The following is a 17,340-nucleotide window of genomic DNA, read 5'->3' as shown; positions in this document are numbered from 1 at the left end:
TCCACCTTAGATGGCACAAGAAGAGCCTGCTGGATCAGGCCAATGGGCTCATCTAGTCCAGCATCCTGTTCTTACTGGTATTCAGAAGCAATACTGCCTCTAACCATCTTGTGGGAGTGAGTTCCACAGTTTAACAATGTGCTACGTGAATAAGAAATTTCTCTTCTCTTTCCTGAATCTTCCAACATTCAGCTTCATTGGATGTTCATGAGTTAATCTACATCTATTTTATCCATGCCATGCATACAGTAATTTTATAGGTTTCTATCATGTCACCTTGCCGACAAAGGTCCGTATAGTTAAAGCTATGGTTTCCCCAGTACTGATGTATGGAAGTGAGAGCTGGACCACAAAGATGGCTGATCGCCGAAAAATTGATGCATTTGAATTATGGTGCCAAAATTCAATTATGTTTTTTTGGGGGAAATGAAGGAACTCCTAAGCCCCACAAATAACCCAGAGATACATTTTAAATAAAAGCACACATTCTACTCATGTAAAAACATGCTGATTCCCGGACCGTCCGCAGGCTGGATTGAGAAGGCGATTGGGCTGCATCTGGACCATGGGCCTTAGGTTGCCTATCTCTGCTCTTGAGAGTCCCATGGACTGCAAGAAGATCAAACCTATCCATTCTGAAGGAAATCGGCCCTGAGTGCTCACTGGAAGGACAGATCCTGAAGGTGAGGCTCCAGTACTTTGGCCACCTCATGAAAAGACTCCCTGGAAAAGACCCTGATGTTGGGAAAGAGGAGAAGGGGACGACAGAGGACGAGAAGGCTGGACAGTGTTCTCGAAGCTACTAACATGAGTTTGACCAAACTGCGGGAGGCAATGGAAGACTGGCAGTGGAAGTGTCTGGCGTGCTCTGATCCATGGGGACATGACTAAACAACAACAAATCATGTCACCTTTTAGTTGCTTTTTCTCTAAACTAAAAAGTCTCAAACGTTGCAACCTTTCCTCAAAGGGAGCCCCATCGCAACACCTCTGTGCTATTATTATTATTATTATTATTATTATTATTATTATTATTATTATTATTATTATTATGCTATTAATTATTTAATAATAATAATAATAATATGCTATTAATTATTATTATGCCATTATTTATTTATTATTATTATTATTATTAATTATTAATATGCCACCAGTTCTGAACAGGTATCAGGCTTTATCTGAACCTGTGCCACAATAATGATAATAACAACAACATCTTGCACTCTGACCCTGGTTCAATTTCAAGTTGGGGACAACAGTCTTGTTGCCGCAGCTGCGCTTCTCCCATTTATCGGAACTGGCCTGACTTCCAAGCAACGGAAACTGAAAGTAAAATACTGTATACAAAAAAATAAAAAATAAATCAGCGAGCGGCGGGAGTACGCATGTGCTGGAAAGTCCCCGGCGCCTTTCAGCCAACTTGCGCTGAGACATCTCCCCGGCTACTAGTGATACGTGATGTGTGCGTTATTGTGATTGGGCAGAGAGGAGCGATTTCTGGGCGTGAAGTTCCCTCGGCCGAGCTCTGCCGTCTCAGTCGCCGAATTTCGAGAGTCTGAAGCGGAGGCAACGAATAACTTTTTGCCATGGCGAAGGCTCACATGCTGTCGTGCTTGGCGCTTGTCCTGTTGGTCGGCATCCTCGAGGCCACTCCAAGTAAGTAAGACTGTGTTGCAGCCCACCCAACCCTTTCCCTCTCCCGCTTCGGCTGCCTTCCAGGGGTGAACCTCGTTAACGGGTTAAGAGGCGCGCGTTCTCACGAGTAGCTTGACACGGGTTACCTCTCCCTGTGCCCACTGGCCCAGAATTTAGCACCGTTAAACTCGGTGGGTTTTAATTATATACGCGGTGGGCGCGTATATAGCATTGCACTGCTAAAGAATTAAAAGAATTAAAAGTGGCAGACGTGGAATATGTCAAGCAGGCTTCAGACTAAGAAACCTTGTGCTATCCTGAATTTGTTAAACCGCAATTCTAAGTGTGTTTACTCTGAAATAAGGATAGCGACCTTGGCGAATAAACCTAATTATGCTTCCCCCCCCCCTAAGTCCCACTATGGTCTTACTCCTGTACAGTATAGGATTTCCGCCTGAGCTTTTAAAGGTGCTACAATGTTCCTTAGTGTTTGGGATCCTAAACATCATATTAAGCAAGCGCTATCAAGCACAACTGGGCTTTTCATAGAATCCACGAGTTAGAAGGGACCCTGAGGGTCATCTAGTCCAACCCCCTGCAATGCAGGCATACACAGCTGTCCCTTACGGGGATCGAACCTACACCCTGCATATGCCTGCATACCTAAGTACAGTATGCTTTTTTCCTGACCAACTGAGCTATGTTGCCTTACTTCTGAGTAAACACGTGTAGGTTGTGTTGTTTTAGTTTATCCTGTTAGGTAATTGGGGCGATTAAAAGAGTTAAGAGTGCCTCCTTGATATTTTGGGGGTATTTTGTGGGGGGCCTAATCCGTGTTTTACCGAAGCTGAGTAGGATTGGGCAGAAGGAAGCAGTTGATCTGAGTGCGTCAGTAGAAAACAACAAAGGCTCATGATGGCTCCCCTGCATCTGAAAAGCTATTCGTCTTCCTTTCTGCGTCTAATTTCTTAAACCAGGGGTTCCCAACAAAATTTTCTCGAGGACCCCTCATCGAGCCGCTATTGTGACAAGGACCCCCATTAATTCCTAATCCTAAAATTAAAAAGTGAGAGCCAAATTAAGAGTCTTTCTATATTTTATATTTATACGTTTTTACAGTTACAACAGAGTACTCCATCAGTATACAGTTAGTTTTAATTTTCAGTTCTTAATGAGATGAGTTAAATCTGTCCTTTGAGTCCATTATTTCTGAAATATTAGGTTCCAAACTTGAAACTTTCACTCTGAAATCCGACCGCATGTCGAGCTGATTCCTATATTCCTATATTTGTTTTTCATGAAACACATGGAAGAAAATGCTTGCTCACACCGATATGTGGTTGCAAATGGAAGGATCTTTTTCATTGCCTTATCTCCAAGTTTCTTGTAGTCCTTGCGGCATACAGCAGAACTACTGCCTCTATCTAATTCTAGTTTTGCACTAGACTCTGCTCATGCAGGAAGCGGCCAAAACAAAAAATCTGTTATCATACGAAATATATTTAATATATTTTTTATTCTAATAGGATCTTGAGACCCCTCTGGCATAGCTCGCGGACCCCTGGGGGTCCCCGGACCACCTGTTGGGAACCACTGTCTTAAACGTTGGTTGGTTTGTATGGTTTGTCACACTTTGGGCCCAAACCACAAGTGCAGTGCTCCCAAGAAATGCTGTCTTAGCTCTAGAATGCAAAATGGGAGTTGACTCGAGAAGAGGGAGGATGGAAGTATGCCTGTTCAGTGGGATTTTGTTGGAGCCTTCTGATTCCAATGAGACAGTAACATCCTGATAGAAGTAACACTTTTTGTTATGTGGTGCCCCGTCCTTGTAAGCTAAGATTGAAGTGCTTCCTTCTCCGCCTCCTGCTTCCTTTACTGTAGAGGATTTTACAGCTGTTAAACTCAAGAGAATAGAATTTCTAAAATGTGAATTTAGGCAGTTTACAGGTAAATTCATGCACACACACACCCCACAACCATTTTGTGGGGAAGGGGGAGCTCATATTCACTATCTCCCTAGGGGGAAGAAAGGGGGCATTTGAGCTAGCTAACACCTGCCTCCCCCAAAAGCTGCTGCCCTCTATGCCCAATCTCGCCCCCACATAGTGATAGCACCTACATGATGCTCTCTTCCCCCAGCGATACTCCAAAGGAGAAGGAAGCACACATATGTGCTAAACCTTGTTTTGGGGCCATTTCAATTCCCCCTACTGCTTTCCTGAAAATCTCCCCGTTTTGGGCTCCCAGCGCACGTATGTGCAAAGGGTCAGCTTTAGAACTTTTTGGGGTCAAAAATGAGGTGCCATTACTTGTATGTTGATAAAAGTGTCATGGGTGCCATCACAAAATAGTTGCTATGGGCAACAAAAGAGAGAGAGAGAGTTGGCCATACTCTGCACCAGTGAGTACTGTCATAAAAAAGCCCTTGATAAGCTTGTCTTGAAAGCTGGAAATGCTGCCAGGGAAATAGTCGAAAACGTAAAAAGAAGATCACAGGACCAAGCTACACAAGTTTCAGGAAGTCTGCCACAAGATCTCCCAGTGCTTTCATTTTTACTTAAAAGCAGCCAGTGCAGGAGTTCTTTAGATTGAGGCTCTGGCCTGACATTGTTTTCCCATCCCATCACCCCTCTGAAGCCTCTATCACAGAAGAACGCCCTTTGGTGTTTATTTCCACTGTAATAGCAGTTTGAGGAGAGGACATTTGGACCGGAAAACACCCCCTTAGTCACTGCTGCTTTGATGAAACTTGAGCACACCTGCAGCTGCTTTCATGGGAAAATAATGGTGGGTTGTATCTAACAGCACTAAGTAACTTATTCTGGTAGAGCAAAGCTTAAGGGTACATCCACACCCCAGTTTGCACCACCACTTTCCCCCAGGGAAACCTGACCTTTAGCATCAAATTGGAACAAATAGCAATTGAGTTTCCTGCAGATCACTGTTTGTTTGGATTTAGCACTAAAGAGTGGAAGGGCGAGGCTTCCGGGTTCAGCGCCAGCGCCGATCGGCGGGGTTTCGTCTCGTCTCCGAGACGGCCCGTCCCTGCTAGGAGTGGGGAGGGCAGCGAGAGCGACGCTGCACCCCTTAGAACCTCGGGAAGGGCGTCCCGGGGGCAAATTTGCTCGGCACAGCCCCAATCCGGACTCCCCAACCCTTCGGCTAGCTCTAATAAGAGCTCCGGAGCGAGGAGGGTAGAAGTCGCGGGGGCCATTTTGAGCGGCAACGTTATTCTAGCAGGGAGAAGCTTCAAGCCGAAGGCGGAGAGCGCTGGATTCTTCCGAAAATAAAACGATTGGAAACAAGATTGTAAGTAACCTCACGATTTGGATTATAAAACAATTTGGATCTGGGAGAGAGGGGAGAAAAGAGGAAGCCACCCCCCCCCACGGCAACAAAAGAGACAGTAAATAGAAACCCGAAGCCGTAAACAGAAGATTTGCAATTCAAAAGGTCCCTCAAAGGCATCAAAGAGAATCTCCCCTTTGATGCAGGGTGAAAGGGGAGAGAGACTGTGGTTTATGAGTGCCCTGCAGCAAGAGGTAAAGACTAAGAAAAACCTTTCTTTTCCTCGGGAGCCGGCAGCCCAGACAACCCAGTGAGTTGATCAGGATTTATAAGTCAATTTTTATTTCACTTTGTATTTCTGGACTTTGTGGAATTTCTTTTTTGGTTTAAATGTTTGTGAAATGTGAGTTCGAACTTTATTGTTAATAAGACTTGAAGAATGCAGCCAGTTTGTTAAAATGGAGTCGAGAAAATAAACTGTGATCATATTCCACCCCACGTGACAAGTTTTGACCTTGGCAGGATTGAACTATGTCAACAAAAAAGTGTTCCCCTGAGTTCCAGCGGTCTGTTTTGACCTTAATGTGGGAAACAAGAATAGAATTATGTCAAGAGGAGACACGACGGCAAGAGTTACAGCAACAATTTCAGATGGTGATGGCAGAATATGATTTTTTTAGAAGATGAAGCTTTTGACACTGAAAAAGATGAATGTGAGAATGACAATGATGGTGACTGTGATTTGGAAGGAAAAGATGAAGATGAGGACTGTGATGATTCAACACAAAATGAACCACACCACGAAAAAAATGATGACTTTACTCTACAAAAAGTTGGATGGAGTGCCCTGCCTTTGAGGGGGGCACGATTGGTATTACTGGAACTCCAGAACGCCCACAGGGAAGAAGGAAAAAATATGCAGAGAAGAGAAGAAATTCAGGGGTCCTGTATGGTGGCCTGGATGGCAAAAGACTGTAAACAGGGGGTGGGGTGAAGGGAAAGTGATGTTGTGATTATAAGGATGGATTAACAGGTTTATAACTGGTCTGCTGATTATGGAATTTGCTGGATTGGGGGGGTGGAGCCGGTAATCGGGGATGTAAGGTTAAATTGAGAATAGTTATAGTTTTAAAAGTGAATGGATTTTGGAAAAATGTGAAAATATGGAGGCTTATAGAGGGAGTAAAAATTAGGCACGGGAAGATAAAATGGGAGTTTGATTTTTCAGTGATTTGAATATTAGATGAAAATGTTAACAATTGATTTATAAGTTGTATAAGATACAAAGGTGTATTTTTATAAAGTAAGAAACTGTTGCAGATGATAAAAAAGGGATGAAAACCGGGGAGGGGGGGGAGGGGAAGCCCACAAAATATGGTTTTACAATTATGAATGTAAGAAAAAATTTTCTGTTTTGTATTGTTTTTTTTCTCTTTTTTTGCCCTTTTTTCTCTTTTTTCCTATTTCTATTTTTCTCTTTTTTTGGTATGACAATAGATGGTTGGAGGGATGGCCTCCTGCGTACTGCCCTGGTTTGCTGGAGCTCCCTGGTGGCAGGGGGGGGGCTTTGGGGTCAGGGGAGGGGGAGGAGGACAGAAATCCAAGCATAAAATGGACCATCTCTGACTGTTCACATACATGGGATACTTCTGTGGCAGGGGAGGACCCATGTGGGTGGGTAGGAAGGAGGTGGAAAAAGGTGTTTATGTATGTACCGTTTTTTTTTTGTATTTTGTAAAATTAATAAAAAGTATGTTTAAAAAAAAAAGAGTGGAAGGGCGAAGGCAGCGAGGCAAAGGAAAAACTGCTTGGATCTGTGCTTTATAGGCATGGGACAAGTGGAAGTGTGCCTAAGCGCTTATGCTTGTGCATCTGAACTAAATCTGTTATGTGGGTTGCTTCAACCTTCTGCAGTGAATTTGGGAAGGGTGTGCCATAGCGTGGGAATGGAGGGGAAGTTGTGCAAGTGTAAATCCCTGCACTAATAGACCACGTTCCCTGGATACTACTTCCTGGTGCACTTTTGCCCCAGAGTAAAGGGACAGTTAGAGATCTTGTCCCTGAAACTGTCCTTCCACTCAGCAGTTGAAGCTGTTGTCTGAAAATGAAGGGCGGGTGACCCATTGCACTTTGTGGCCCAGAGTTGAGGACGGGATGTGACTTAATCCTTGCCCCAAGCTGCTTTGCCTTTTGAGTTTCCAGATGTGTAAAACATTCATCTGGAACACTGGGGGGGCGGGGAGTGAAAAGCAGTGGCACAGAGGTGGCCAGCAGGGAAGGAGTTAAACACACATCAGAATGTTCCTTTAATTTAAAATACGCAAGCAGTGGAGACTTACATTTATATCTGTTACTTCTTCTGCCTTGGAACTCGAGGTGGTGTATTAACATACAGTACATCCATTGCCCCTTGCTGGCTCTTTTCCAGGGACTTTCTGACTAGTCACTGGCCTTTGCCCAGTTCTATTTTCATTACTATCACATGCAGCTAGAGAAGCAAGTGAAATGGCGTCTTGGTCTTTTCTGAGTGCAGAGCAAATGTTGCTTTCGCTTTTTATTTCCCTTTCTCCTAGTACACACACAGTAATCTTCCTGTTTTACAAACCTGGAATCTACCTTTAGGCCATCTTTAGTTTAGCCCCCAAACATGCATTTGGTGACCCCCTCTTTTGATTGTATATTAGTACACTGGTAGAGGTGCTATTATGGGACACAGGTGGTGCTGTGGTCTAAACCACAGAGCCTAGGGCTTGCCGATTGGAAGGTCGGCGGTTCGAATCCCCGAAACAGGGTGAGCTCTCATTGCTCAGTTCCAGCTCCTGCCAACCTAGCAGTTTGAAAGCACGTCAAAGTGCAAGTAGATAAATAGGTACTGCTCCGACGGGAAGTTAAACGGCGTTTCCGTGTGCTGCTCTGGTTCTCCAGAAGCACCTTAGTCATGCTGGCCACATGACCCGGAAGCTGTACGCTGGCTCCATCGGCCAATAAAGCAAAATGAGTGCCGCAACCCCAGAGTCGTTTGCGACTGGACCTAACAGTCAGGGGTCCCTTTACCTTTGGAGCTGCTATTGCGAACCACCTTTAGGTTACGCTGCAACCCAGCAGGGGGAGATGAATGGCAATAGAGCAGGAATAGGGAACTTGTGGCCCTGCATGTGTTGTTGGACGCCAGCTCCCATCAGCCCCAGCTAGTAATGGCTAGTGATCCATGTTGATTGGAGTTGTAGTCCAACAAGATCTAGAGGACCACAGATTTCACAGGTCTGGAATAGGGCGGCAGCACAGTTCTGCTTTGCATGCTGAACATTCCACATTCAATGCATTGCACCTCCAGGAGAGGTAAGGCTAGAAAGACACATATATGTATCTACAGAAAGTCAAATACTAGTTGGTACTGAGCTAGATGAGCAATGGTCTGACAGGGAGCATAGGAATATGCGTAATACCATGTAAACTCAAGGTTTATTTACGGTATAATAACAGTGACATTTAAAAATTGGACAGTTATAAATATAATTGCAAGGCCTTCGAACAAAGTCATTAATTGGTGTAGACGAGCTCCAAGAGCGAACACAAGTGTACCTATTTCTGCAGGAAATTAGCTGCATGTAAACAGTTCCTCCAAATCATGGTGTGGAGCAGGCTTCCTCAAATTCTGCCCTCCAGATATTTTTGAGACTACAATTCCCATCATCCCTGACCACTGGTCCTGCTAGCTAGGGATCATGGGAGTTGTAGGCCAAAAACATCTGGAGGGCCGAGTTTGAGGAAGCCTGGGGAGGATTGGAAATAAACCACAGGCTTGAGAGTTTTCTCTCTCTCCTCCCTGTATGTGGCATAATAGTTTGGTTTGATCACACCAGGTAGCAAAGTTTGTTGGCATGTCCAACCCAGAAAGTTATGGTTTGAGTAAGCCCATGCAACTGGGATCAAACCATTGTTTGCAATTGTGGTTTAGCAGGATCACTCAGACCATACTTTACCAGCTTGGAAATAACAGCAAACCACAGTTTACTTAAAACTTGAAGTAATTATTAAATTGTGCAATGTGAGGTGACGAGGAAGCTTCAACAGTTATCCATCTCCAAACCATGGTTTAGGAGTTCACCCAAAAGTAGCTTTTGCTTATACCCATAACTGAGCATGTGTATAAAAAGGCTCAAATCCTAGTTAACTATTTTACAGGGAGGTTGATAGATCTGTTTCATACCAAATGCTTTTCCTATGCTGTGTCTGTGCAGGGCAGTGTGTGCGTGTGTGGTCATCATACATAATGGATACACACATGTGCATTTTTAGTTTTGTACATGCAGACTGCCACAACTGATGGTGGGTTCTAGAGCTGGGCGATACATCAATATACCGTCCAAAACTGGTTTGAAGTCCATATCATGATATCAATTTCATAATTTTTGACCTGGCAATACATCGCAAATCAGGGTGGGTGGGTGGGTGCTGTGCACAAATCACAATGTGGAAAAAACAGTGCAGCCAGCCAATGCTGCTCTCGATTCTTGCAGCCCCCTTAATTCTGCCGGCTCACCTCTCCCTGCCTTCTGGAGGGAGCAGTGAATCACAAGAGCAGGCACTATGCCTGTTAAGCCAGCCAATGACTACACAGCTCCACCCTTATTTCAAACATAGTGATATATTGTCAAACCGTGATGTTTAGCAGGTGATATATCAGATGTTGAAAACCAGATATCACCTTGGACTAGTGGGCTCCTGTTCTATGTATATGTAGCAAAACGGGCACATGGGCTATTTCAGTCTGTGACAGTATACATGCAGCTTCTTGTATGGAAGCAATGTCCAGGTAGGAAATTTATCTCCTAGGTCGGATATAGCCCTGAGTGCACAGCTAATAAAGCATGGCAGATGATAACCTGTATCCCTAAACCTTGCCTTTTTACCTCTTTCACCCATTCCTACAGGAACTCCCAACGTACAAGTTTATTCCCGCCATCCCGTGGAGATGGGCAAAGAAAACATTGTGAATTGCTACGTGGACAACTTCCACCCTCCCAAAATCAACATCACAATTGAGAAGGGCGGGAAGCCACTGGATGTGAAACAGTCTGACCTTTCTTTTGATAAAACCTGGGCCTTCAATCGCCTTGTCTATGCCAAGGTCATTCCAGATGGGGAAGATGTCTCCTGCAGAGTGGAGCACAGCACCCTAGAGAAACCAAAGATTGTCAAATGGGGTGAGTATCTGCCACTGTGGTCTTCTTTTTCTTGTCAAGTCGTGAAACATGAACAGCTGTGCTCTGTCATCTGTACTCCCTCCAGAAAACACATACTGTACTGTATCTTCAGATGACATTCACAGGCTAAGATTTGCATCGGTACGTTGCAACAAATTGTCATGAGCGACTAGTCATCCTTTGCAAGAGCAGTAAACATTCATTGACCATAATCAAGAAATCTGTAGGCGCTTCAGATTAACACTGTCATAAAATATTGGACCAATGTATGTCCGAGAGACACTTACCTTGTTTTCTTCTTCTACAGAGCAAGAGTAATAACCAAATGACCCCTCAGCAGGAAAGGTAAGATATGGATGATAATTATTTAATATAATCATCACTTTTTACAAAAGTGTAGTTATTTTACAAAAATAACTAATGAATGATCATTAATGTGATTTTTATTTATTTAAAGAAATATGTAAAAAAAAATCTTGCCTTTCTCTCATAAGGGACAAATGGATCAATTTTGTGTTGGACTAGTTATAAACTGTGGGTGAAAACAGATATAATATGAAAAGGAACTTGCTCCTAATTCTTGAGCCATATCTTTTCCTCCCAGCTGTGCAATACCAGGCAGCAAATCGATCTTTGGTTTGGCCCACCATCTGCCCTACTTCAATATTCCAGTGGGCTTTTTGCCTTTTTAATTTTAAAAATATATAATTGCCATACAGGCATTTATTTGTTAGAGGGGGTTGGTTGGCTGGTCTTAATTGAGGAAATATGGAAGCTTTTTCAGATGGCCAAACTGCTCTAGAGATTGAGGGTAGGTGGGTTTGTGACATCCAAGGTACTAGCCAATCGGTGCCATGTAATGCCAGATTATCCACAAATTTGCAAGACCATTTCCCCCCCCCCCCGAATTCTGCCTTCGAGCATCTTGCTATAACATAGCTTTACCCCTTGCGATGATACTTTGTGGAGAGATCAAAGACTATTGTTGCCCCCTTTCCTCACCTTGTGTAAAAGTATTTCTTTATAGTGTGTGTGTGGGGGGGTATTGTTTTGCTTTTTAGCTGTTCCATTACTGTAAGTCACCTTGAAACTCATATGAATGGTGATTCATAAATTAATAAAATAGTTCTATTCAGCTAGCTTTTACTCAAGAGTGGACCCATTCAAATTAATGGAGGAAAGTTAGCCATAGCTATTTCAGTGTATCTACTAAAAGCTGAATTTGTTGTTGTTTAGTCGTTTAGTCGTGTCCGACTCTTCGTGACCCCATGGACCATAGCACGCCAGGCACTCCTGTCTTGCACTGCCTCCCGCAGTTTGGTCAAACTCATGTTCGTAGCTTCGAGAACACTGTCCAACCATCTTGTCCTCTGTCGTCCCCTTCTCCTAGTGCCCTCAATCTTTCCCAACATCAGGGTCTTTTCCAAGGATTCTTTTCTTCTCATGAGGTGGCCAAAGTATTGGAGCCTCAGCTTCACGATCTGTCCTTCCAGGGAGCACTCAGGGCTGATTTCCTTAAGAATGGATAGGTTTGATCTTCTAGCAGTCCATGGGACTCTCAAGAGTCTCCTCCAGCACCATAATTCAAAAGCATCACTTCTTCGGCGATCAGCCTTCTTTATGGTCCAGCTCTCACTTCCATACATCACTACTGGGAAAACCATAGCTTTAACTATACGGACCTTTGTCGGCAAGGTGATGTCTCTGCTTTTTAAGATGCTGTCTAGGTTTGTCATTGCTTTTCTCCCAAGAAGCAGGCGTCTTTTAATTTCGTGACTGCTGTCACCATCTGCAGTGATCAAGGAGCCCAAGAAAGTAAAACCTCTCACTGCCTCCATTTCTTCCCCTTCTATTTGCCAGGAGGTGATGGGACCAGTGGCCATGAAAGCTGAATACAACACATTATAATATATAATAATTATTTCAAGATCCTGGGGGGTTCCAAGACTTAGGTAACTTTAGGGGGGGGGGACACAAGGCTTCTTCAGTGCTTCCATGTTAGGCATTTCTAGTGCAATCCTAACCATGTATACTCAGAAGTAAGTCCTATTGAATTTAGTGGGACTTGCTCTCAGGTGATGCTTTGTTTCTTCCCTTCGTACAAGGCATCCACGCACCACCAGCACCCAGTCAGTCATTGCTGTTCTGTATTTTCCCCATGGCTCTTTTTCTCAAAGGGCCTAAAGCCCAACTTTTTTTCAGAAGGAACAGAAGAGTAGCACAATATTCATCAGCAGGTGCCCTTGGGGCCACTCTTCTGACTTTTATTCAAGAATCGGGTTTGGACGTATATTAGGAAACTGAACCTATCACAGCTCAGCACACATTTGTTAGAACTTTTGCCGTGGGTGCCACCTCGCTTTTGTGGTTGTTGTTGTTTTTTAATGAATTGCTTATTGCTATTTTTTTTTCCTGGCTACAATCATAAGGAAAGAAAGGCAAAGCGCCTTAACACCATAGAATGCTGTGAGAATCTGAAATCTGTTGGGCAGAGTAAATGAGAATGTGGGAAACTCTCAGAGCCCCAAACCTCTCTCTTAACTTCTGAGGTGCGGGGCGAACCCTCAAGTCTTTTAATCAGCATTCAGGTCAGGGGGAGGAGCCATTGTGATGAATATCCTATTGAACATATTATACCCCCTTGGGGTATAATGCAAAACTGAAAGCACCCTTTTAGTGAGTCATACCATTGGTCCATCTAACTCAGCTTCGTTTCCAGGCATGTCAAACCTGCGGCCCTCCAGATGTTTTGGCCTACAACTCCCATGATCCCTAGCTAGCAGGACCAGTGGTTGAGGAAGATGGGAATTGTAGTCCAAAACATCTGGAGGGCCGCAGGTTTGACATGCCTGGTTTTACACTGACTGGCAGCAGCTCTCTAGGGGTCTTCCCCAGCCCTGCCAGGAAATGTCTGGGGTTGAAGCTGGGAAATTTTGCATGCAAAGCAGGATGGCTATGACCCTACCCCCCCAAAAAAACCATATGTACTCCTCTTTACTGTCCTCCCCCTCCTGACCCACCACTGGTTGTACACCACTGGTTGTACACAGCTAGTTTCCCCTTGCATCTCATGCTCTCCAGATCAATCTTGGTCTTTTCTCTGCTGCTGCCCCCTCTCCCTCCCCTCCCCAACCACATTTCCTGTTTATGCAATAGGAGGAAGGAGGAGTGTGACAGGCAGCCGTTTTGTTGTACTTGCCACAGCACGTGATTTTCAGTCTGCCCATGTATACTTAATAATAAATAAATAAATAAATAAATAAAATATTTTTATTATTTATATCCCGCCCATCTAGTTGAGTTTCCCCAGCCACTCTGGGCAGCTTACAGCACATTAAAAAAAAAAGGTAAAACATTAGATATTAAAAATTTCCCGATACAGGGTTGCCTTCAGATGTCTTCTAAAAGTCAAATAGTTGTATATTTCCTTGACATCTGATGGGAGGGCGTTCCACAGGGCAGGCGCTACTACCGAGAAAGCCCTCTGCCTGGTTCCCTGTAACTTCACTTCTCCCAGAGAGTTGGGTCGGCCATACTACAACATGGATGCCAGTACCAACCAACTCCTTTCTGTGTTGATTTTAAATGATTTCTTTAAAAATACCTTTTTGGCCACTGGCAGGACCAGAAACTGTTGGTGGTTTTTTTTGGGGTGGGTGGGTGGCGGCAAACTATTTTAAAAAAATAAGCATTGGTGGATTATAGCATCATAATACAAATGATATTTTACCGTTCTGGTGTGCTAACATTACACTATTCTAATTATATATATAGCTGCACACAGATAACTCTTAGCAATAAGGAACAGACTGGTTTTTAAAAATGAATGCAAGCCATAAAATGTACCCACCACAAGGGTTATATTGAATGTGTGCTGAGCTTCCTATGGCCCCATCTACAACCACTGTGTCATTCCCATGGGGGTGGGGTGGGGTTTATATGAAACCTAGCATTTCCCACTGTGTAAAAAGCCACTCCTTGTAGTTTGCGACAGAAGAGCAAAGCAGCCTTGCCCCACAGTCCTACAAAAAGGCATGATACGAAGGGAACAGGAAAACAAATACATGCAAGGATGAATTTCTCCCCTAAAGTCCAACACCATTTTTATTTTATAATTTCATGTAGATCCCCCCCGCCCGCCCAAGGAACAAAAAATAACATGCACAGTTCTTCTCTGCCTCTGCTCCTATTTTATCCTCAGTCCTATGAGCTAGTTTAGGCTGGGGTGATGATGATGATGGTGGTGGTGATAATTTTTTTCTTATACCTCACCCATCAGGCTGGGTTTCCCCAGCCTATCTGGGCAGCTACCAACAGAATATTAAAACACGATAAAACATCAAACATTAAAAACTTCCCTAAACAGGGCTGCCTTCAGATGTCTTCTAAAAGTCAGATAGTTGCTTATTTCCTTGACATCTGATGGGAGGGCGTTCCACAGGGTGGGCGCCACCACCGAGAAGGCCCTCTGCTTGGTTTCCTATAACCTCACTTTTTGCAGTGAGGGAACCGCCAGAAGGCCCTATGCCTAGCCCAATGTCACCCAGCAAGTCTCCTGGCTGATTTGGGAATTCGAACCCTGGACTGCCAGACCCCAGTCCAACACTCTAGTCACTACACCACATGTTACCCAACCCTTCTGAAATCAGTATTGCCTTTTATATTGGGGTGGGGTGGGGTTGAGGCTAAGAGAAGAGAGGGTGGCTTGGTCAAAGCCAGGCATCCCCAAGCTTTGGCCCTCCAGATGTTTTGGACTACAATTCCCATCATCCCTGCCCACTGGTTCGGTTAGATAGGGATCATGGGAGTTGTAGGCCCTGGCGGACCGCAGGTTTGGGATGCCTGGTCAAGGCCACCCAGTGAGTTCCTGGTGAACCAATAAGTTTCTTGATTTGCAGCTCTGCCTGTAGCTAGTTCTTCGAATACTTCTTATTGTTCAAAGTGCTCTTCTACGCTTCTATCCTGCTTTCCCCTGCCACTAACAGGCAAGATTAGGTTGCAATAATGATGCTCAAGACCACATAGAGGTTAATTGTAGTTTGGGAGTATTTGATCCCCTGTTGGGTTTTCCCCCCCACATATGAGTCAGTATAAAAGTTGGTTTTATGTTTTTCCTCTCCAGGTCCAAAGAGCCTTCCATTTTATTGCTACTTGAGCATTCTTCCTCCGCTGTTCCTGCCTTTCTACTGATCATGTAGCTCTCTGGATAGTTTTCCATCATGAACTGCATACATCAAAACCTGCTGAGACCTGCTGATGGGCCGTGCTTGAGACTTTGAAGTGTTTGATGTGGGCTTTCATATATGTGTGTCCTCTGTAGGCAGACAATTGAAGATTGCCTCGGAAATCTGATCTGTCATGCATTTATTGTAACATTCAGTGATATTCAATCTGGCTTCATAAAAAACAATGTAACCTTCTGTTGATTTTTCAAATACTTCTATCAGCAAAATCTTCCAGGAATTTGAATCTTTGCAAAAAGAAGCAAGTAGAAAGGCTTATGGGTTGCCGTAGTTGTACTTTGAATAGAGCCATTAAAGTTATTGGACTTGAGTGACTTTGGTCCATTAATTTTGGTGGGTCTACTCTGAGTATCCTATATATTTCACTTTTTTGACTATGAATTAGTTTCTCATTTGGCCTATCTGGAATGTAACTTTTAATGCTAGTATTAGCATTTATTAAAAGTCTTTAATAAAGTGCTTCTACCAAGATTTCCTTATGTAACAGTTGGTGACCTTGATTTATTGGTTTTACAGGGCACGCCCAAACATGTTTACTCATAAGTAAGTCCTATTATGTTAAATAGGCCTTATCCCTGGTAAGTGTAAACAGGATTGCATACAAAATGCAGGATTACATTCGTCAACGGATATTTACAAACATGTTCTTTTTTAAAAAAAATAAATATTTTTTATTAGTTTCTTTCTTTAAAAACATTAGCACACAACATGTTTACAAAAAATATACATACAAAAGAATCATTTACAGTAGAAAAAAACAAAAAATCATTAATTAAACAATCATTTACGTCTTCTCTATGTATCTTCACAAACATGTTCTAATCATAAGGAGCGTTATGATATTTCTCCTCTGTCATAATACACAATTGCAGTTAAAAGCGAGCTTTAAGAATCAAAATAAGGAGAGAGATTGTAAATCACACTGCACTCCCTTCACAAAATAGGCCTCAAGTTATATCTGTATCAGAACTCGAATCCCAATGTCTCAAAATACATTGCATGTCTTGGAGGGAGTGTCCCCAGATAACTCTTTGAGTCTGTGAAAAAAGAAGTTAACTAAAAGATGCTTGTTGCCCATATGTAGCAAGCTGTAACATATATTTTTTTTAAAAAAAATTAAAACTAGTCTAAAAACAAACTGCAGAGCTCAGAACAAAGAAAACTGTCTCACTGCTTTCTTGCCAGAGTTGCTTATGATAAATAATTCTTGGCCAGTAGAAGAGGGGAGCTGACAGCAAAGGATTAACTCACTGGTTGGCAAGGTTTACCTTGCCTGGGCCGGTTCACTCCAGCGGAGATCCCTCCGTGGGCCGGATTGCATGTGTGTGTGAGCGCCTGGGTCCGCGATTACCTGCGTCTGTGCAGATGTGATTTCCGGTGCATGCGCAAACACGATTTCTGGCACTGTGGAAGTGAGTGGCTGCGTTGCTTTAGTGCAGCACGCGAGGACTCACCAAGCAGGCCGCTCAGTTTGGGGGTGGCTCGTGGGCTGGTTAAACGACCCCCATGGGCAGCTTGTGGCCCAGGGGCCTTAGGTTACCGACCCCTGGATTAACTCTTCTTCCAGAAGAAGGCAGGACCAATCAGAAACACTTTGATCTTCCTGCAGGGGCAAATGTGGGATGGGCAATGGATGGGATTTTTACCGTTTGCAATAGGCTGCATTCCAGACACAGGTTTCTAAACACACCCCAAGCAAGAAGCTATATACCCTTCTGCGTTCTCCGTGACAGGCCATTCCTTCTGTGAAAGAATAAATGATTGCAAATCTAACATCAGAAATGGCAGCATTCAAAAGCAAGTAGGGGAACATTTCTACCTTCCAAGAGACACTGTATATGATCTAAAAGTAGCCACAAAGGAACATCAAAGGAAGACTGCAATGTGAAATTTCTGTGTGCTTGTGTATATATACACACCTATTACTCAGGATCATCTGATGAACTCAACTGTACACCATGAAA

The 17,340-nt window shown here is 43.6% G+C and overlaps 1 protein-coding gene across 1 annotated transcript; it reads left to right on the top strand.

The window, feature by feature from the left end:
- The first annotated feature begins 1,538 nt into the window (after positions 1–1,538).
- B2M (beta-2-microglobulin) lies at positions 1,539–15,860 on the top strand. Its single transcript, XM_035131660.3, has 4 exons — positions 1,539–1,659; positions 9,861–10,133; positions 10,441–10,478; positions 15,256–15,860. The coding sequence occupies exons 1-3, from the start codon at positions 1,590–1,592 to the stop codon at positions 10,449–10,451; spliced, it is 354 nt and encodes a 117-aa protein (XP_034987551.2). The 5' UTR covers positions 1,539–1,589; the 3' UTR covers positions 10,452–10,478; positions 15,256–15,860.
- The last annotated feature ends 1,480 nt before the right edge of the window (positions 15,861–17,340 follow it).

Source organism: Zootoca vivipara, chromosome 13, assembly GCF_965207765.1.
Source record: "Zootoca vivipara chromosome 13, rZooViv2.hap1.1, whole genome shotgun sequence".
Taxonomy (NCBI): domain Eukaryota; kingdom Metazoa; phylum Chordata; class Lepidosauria; order Squamata; family Lacertidae; genus Zootoca; species Zootoca vivipara.
Note: the sequence above shows the minus strand (reverse complement) of the source record. Positions and strands in the feature narration are given on the sequence as shown.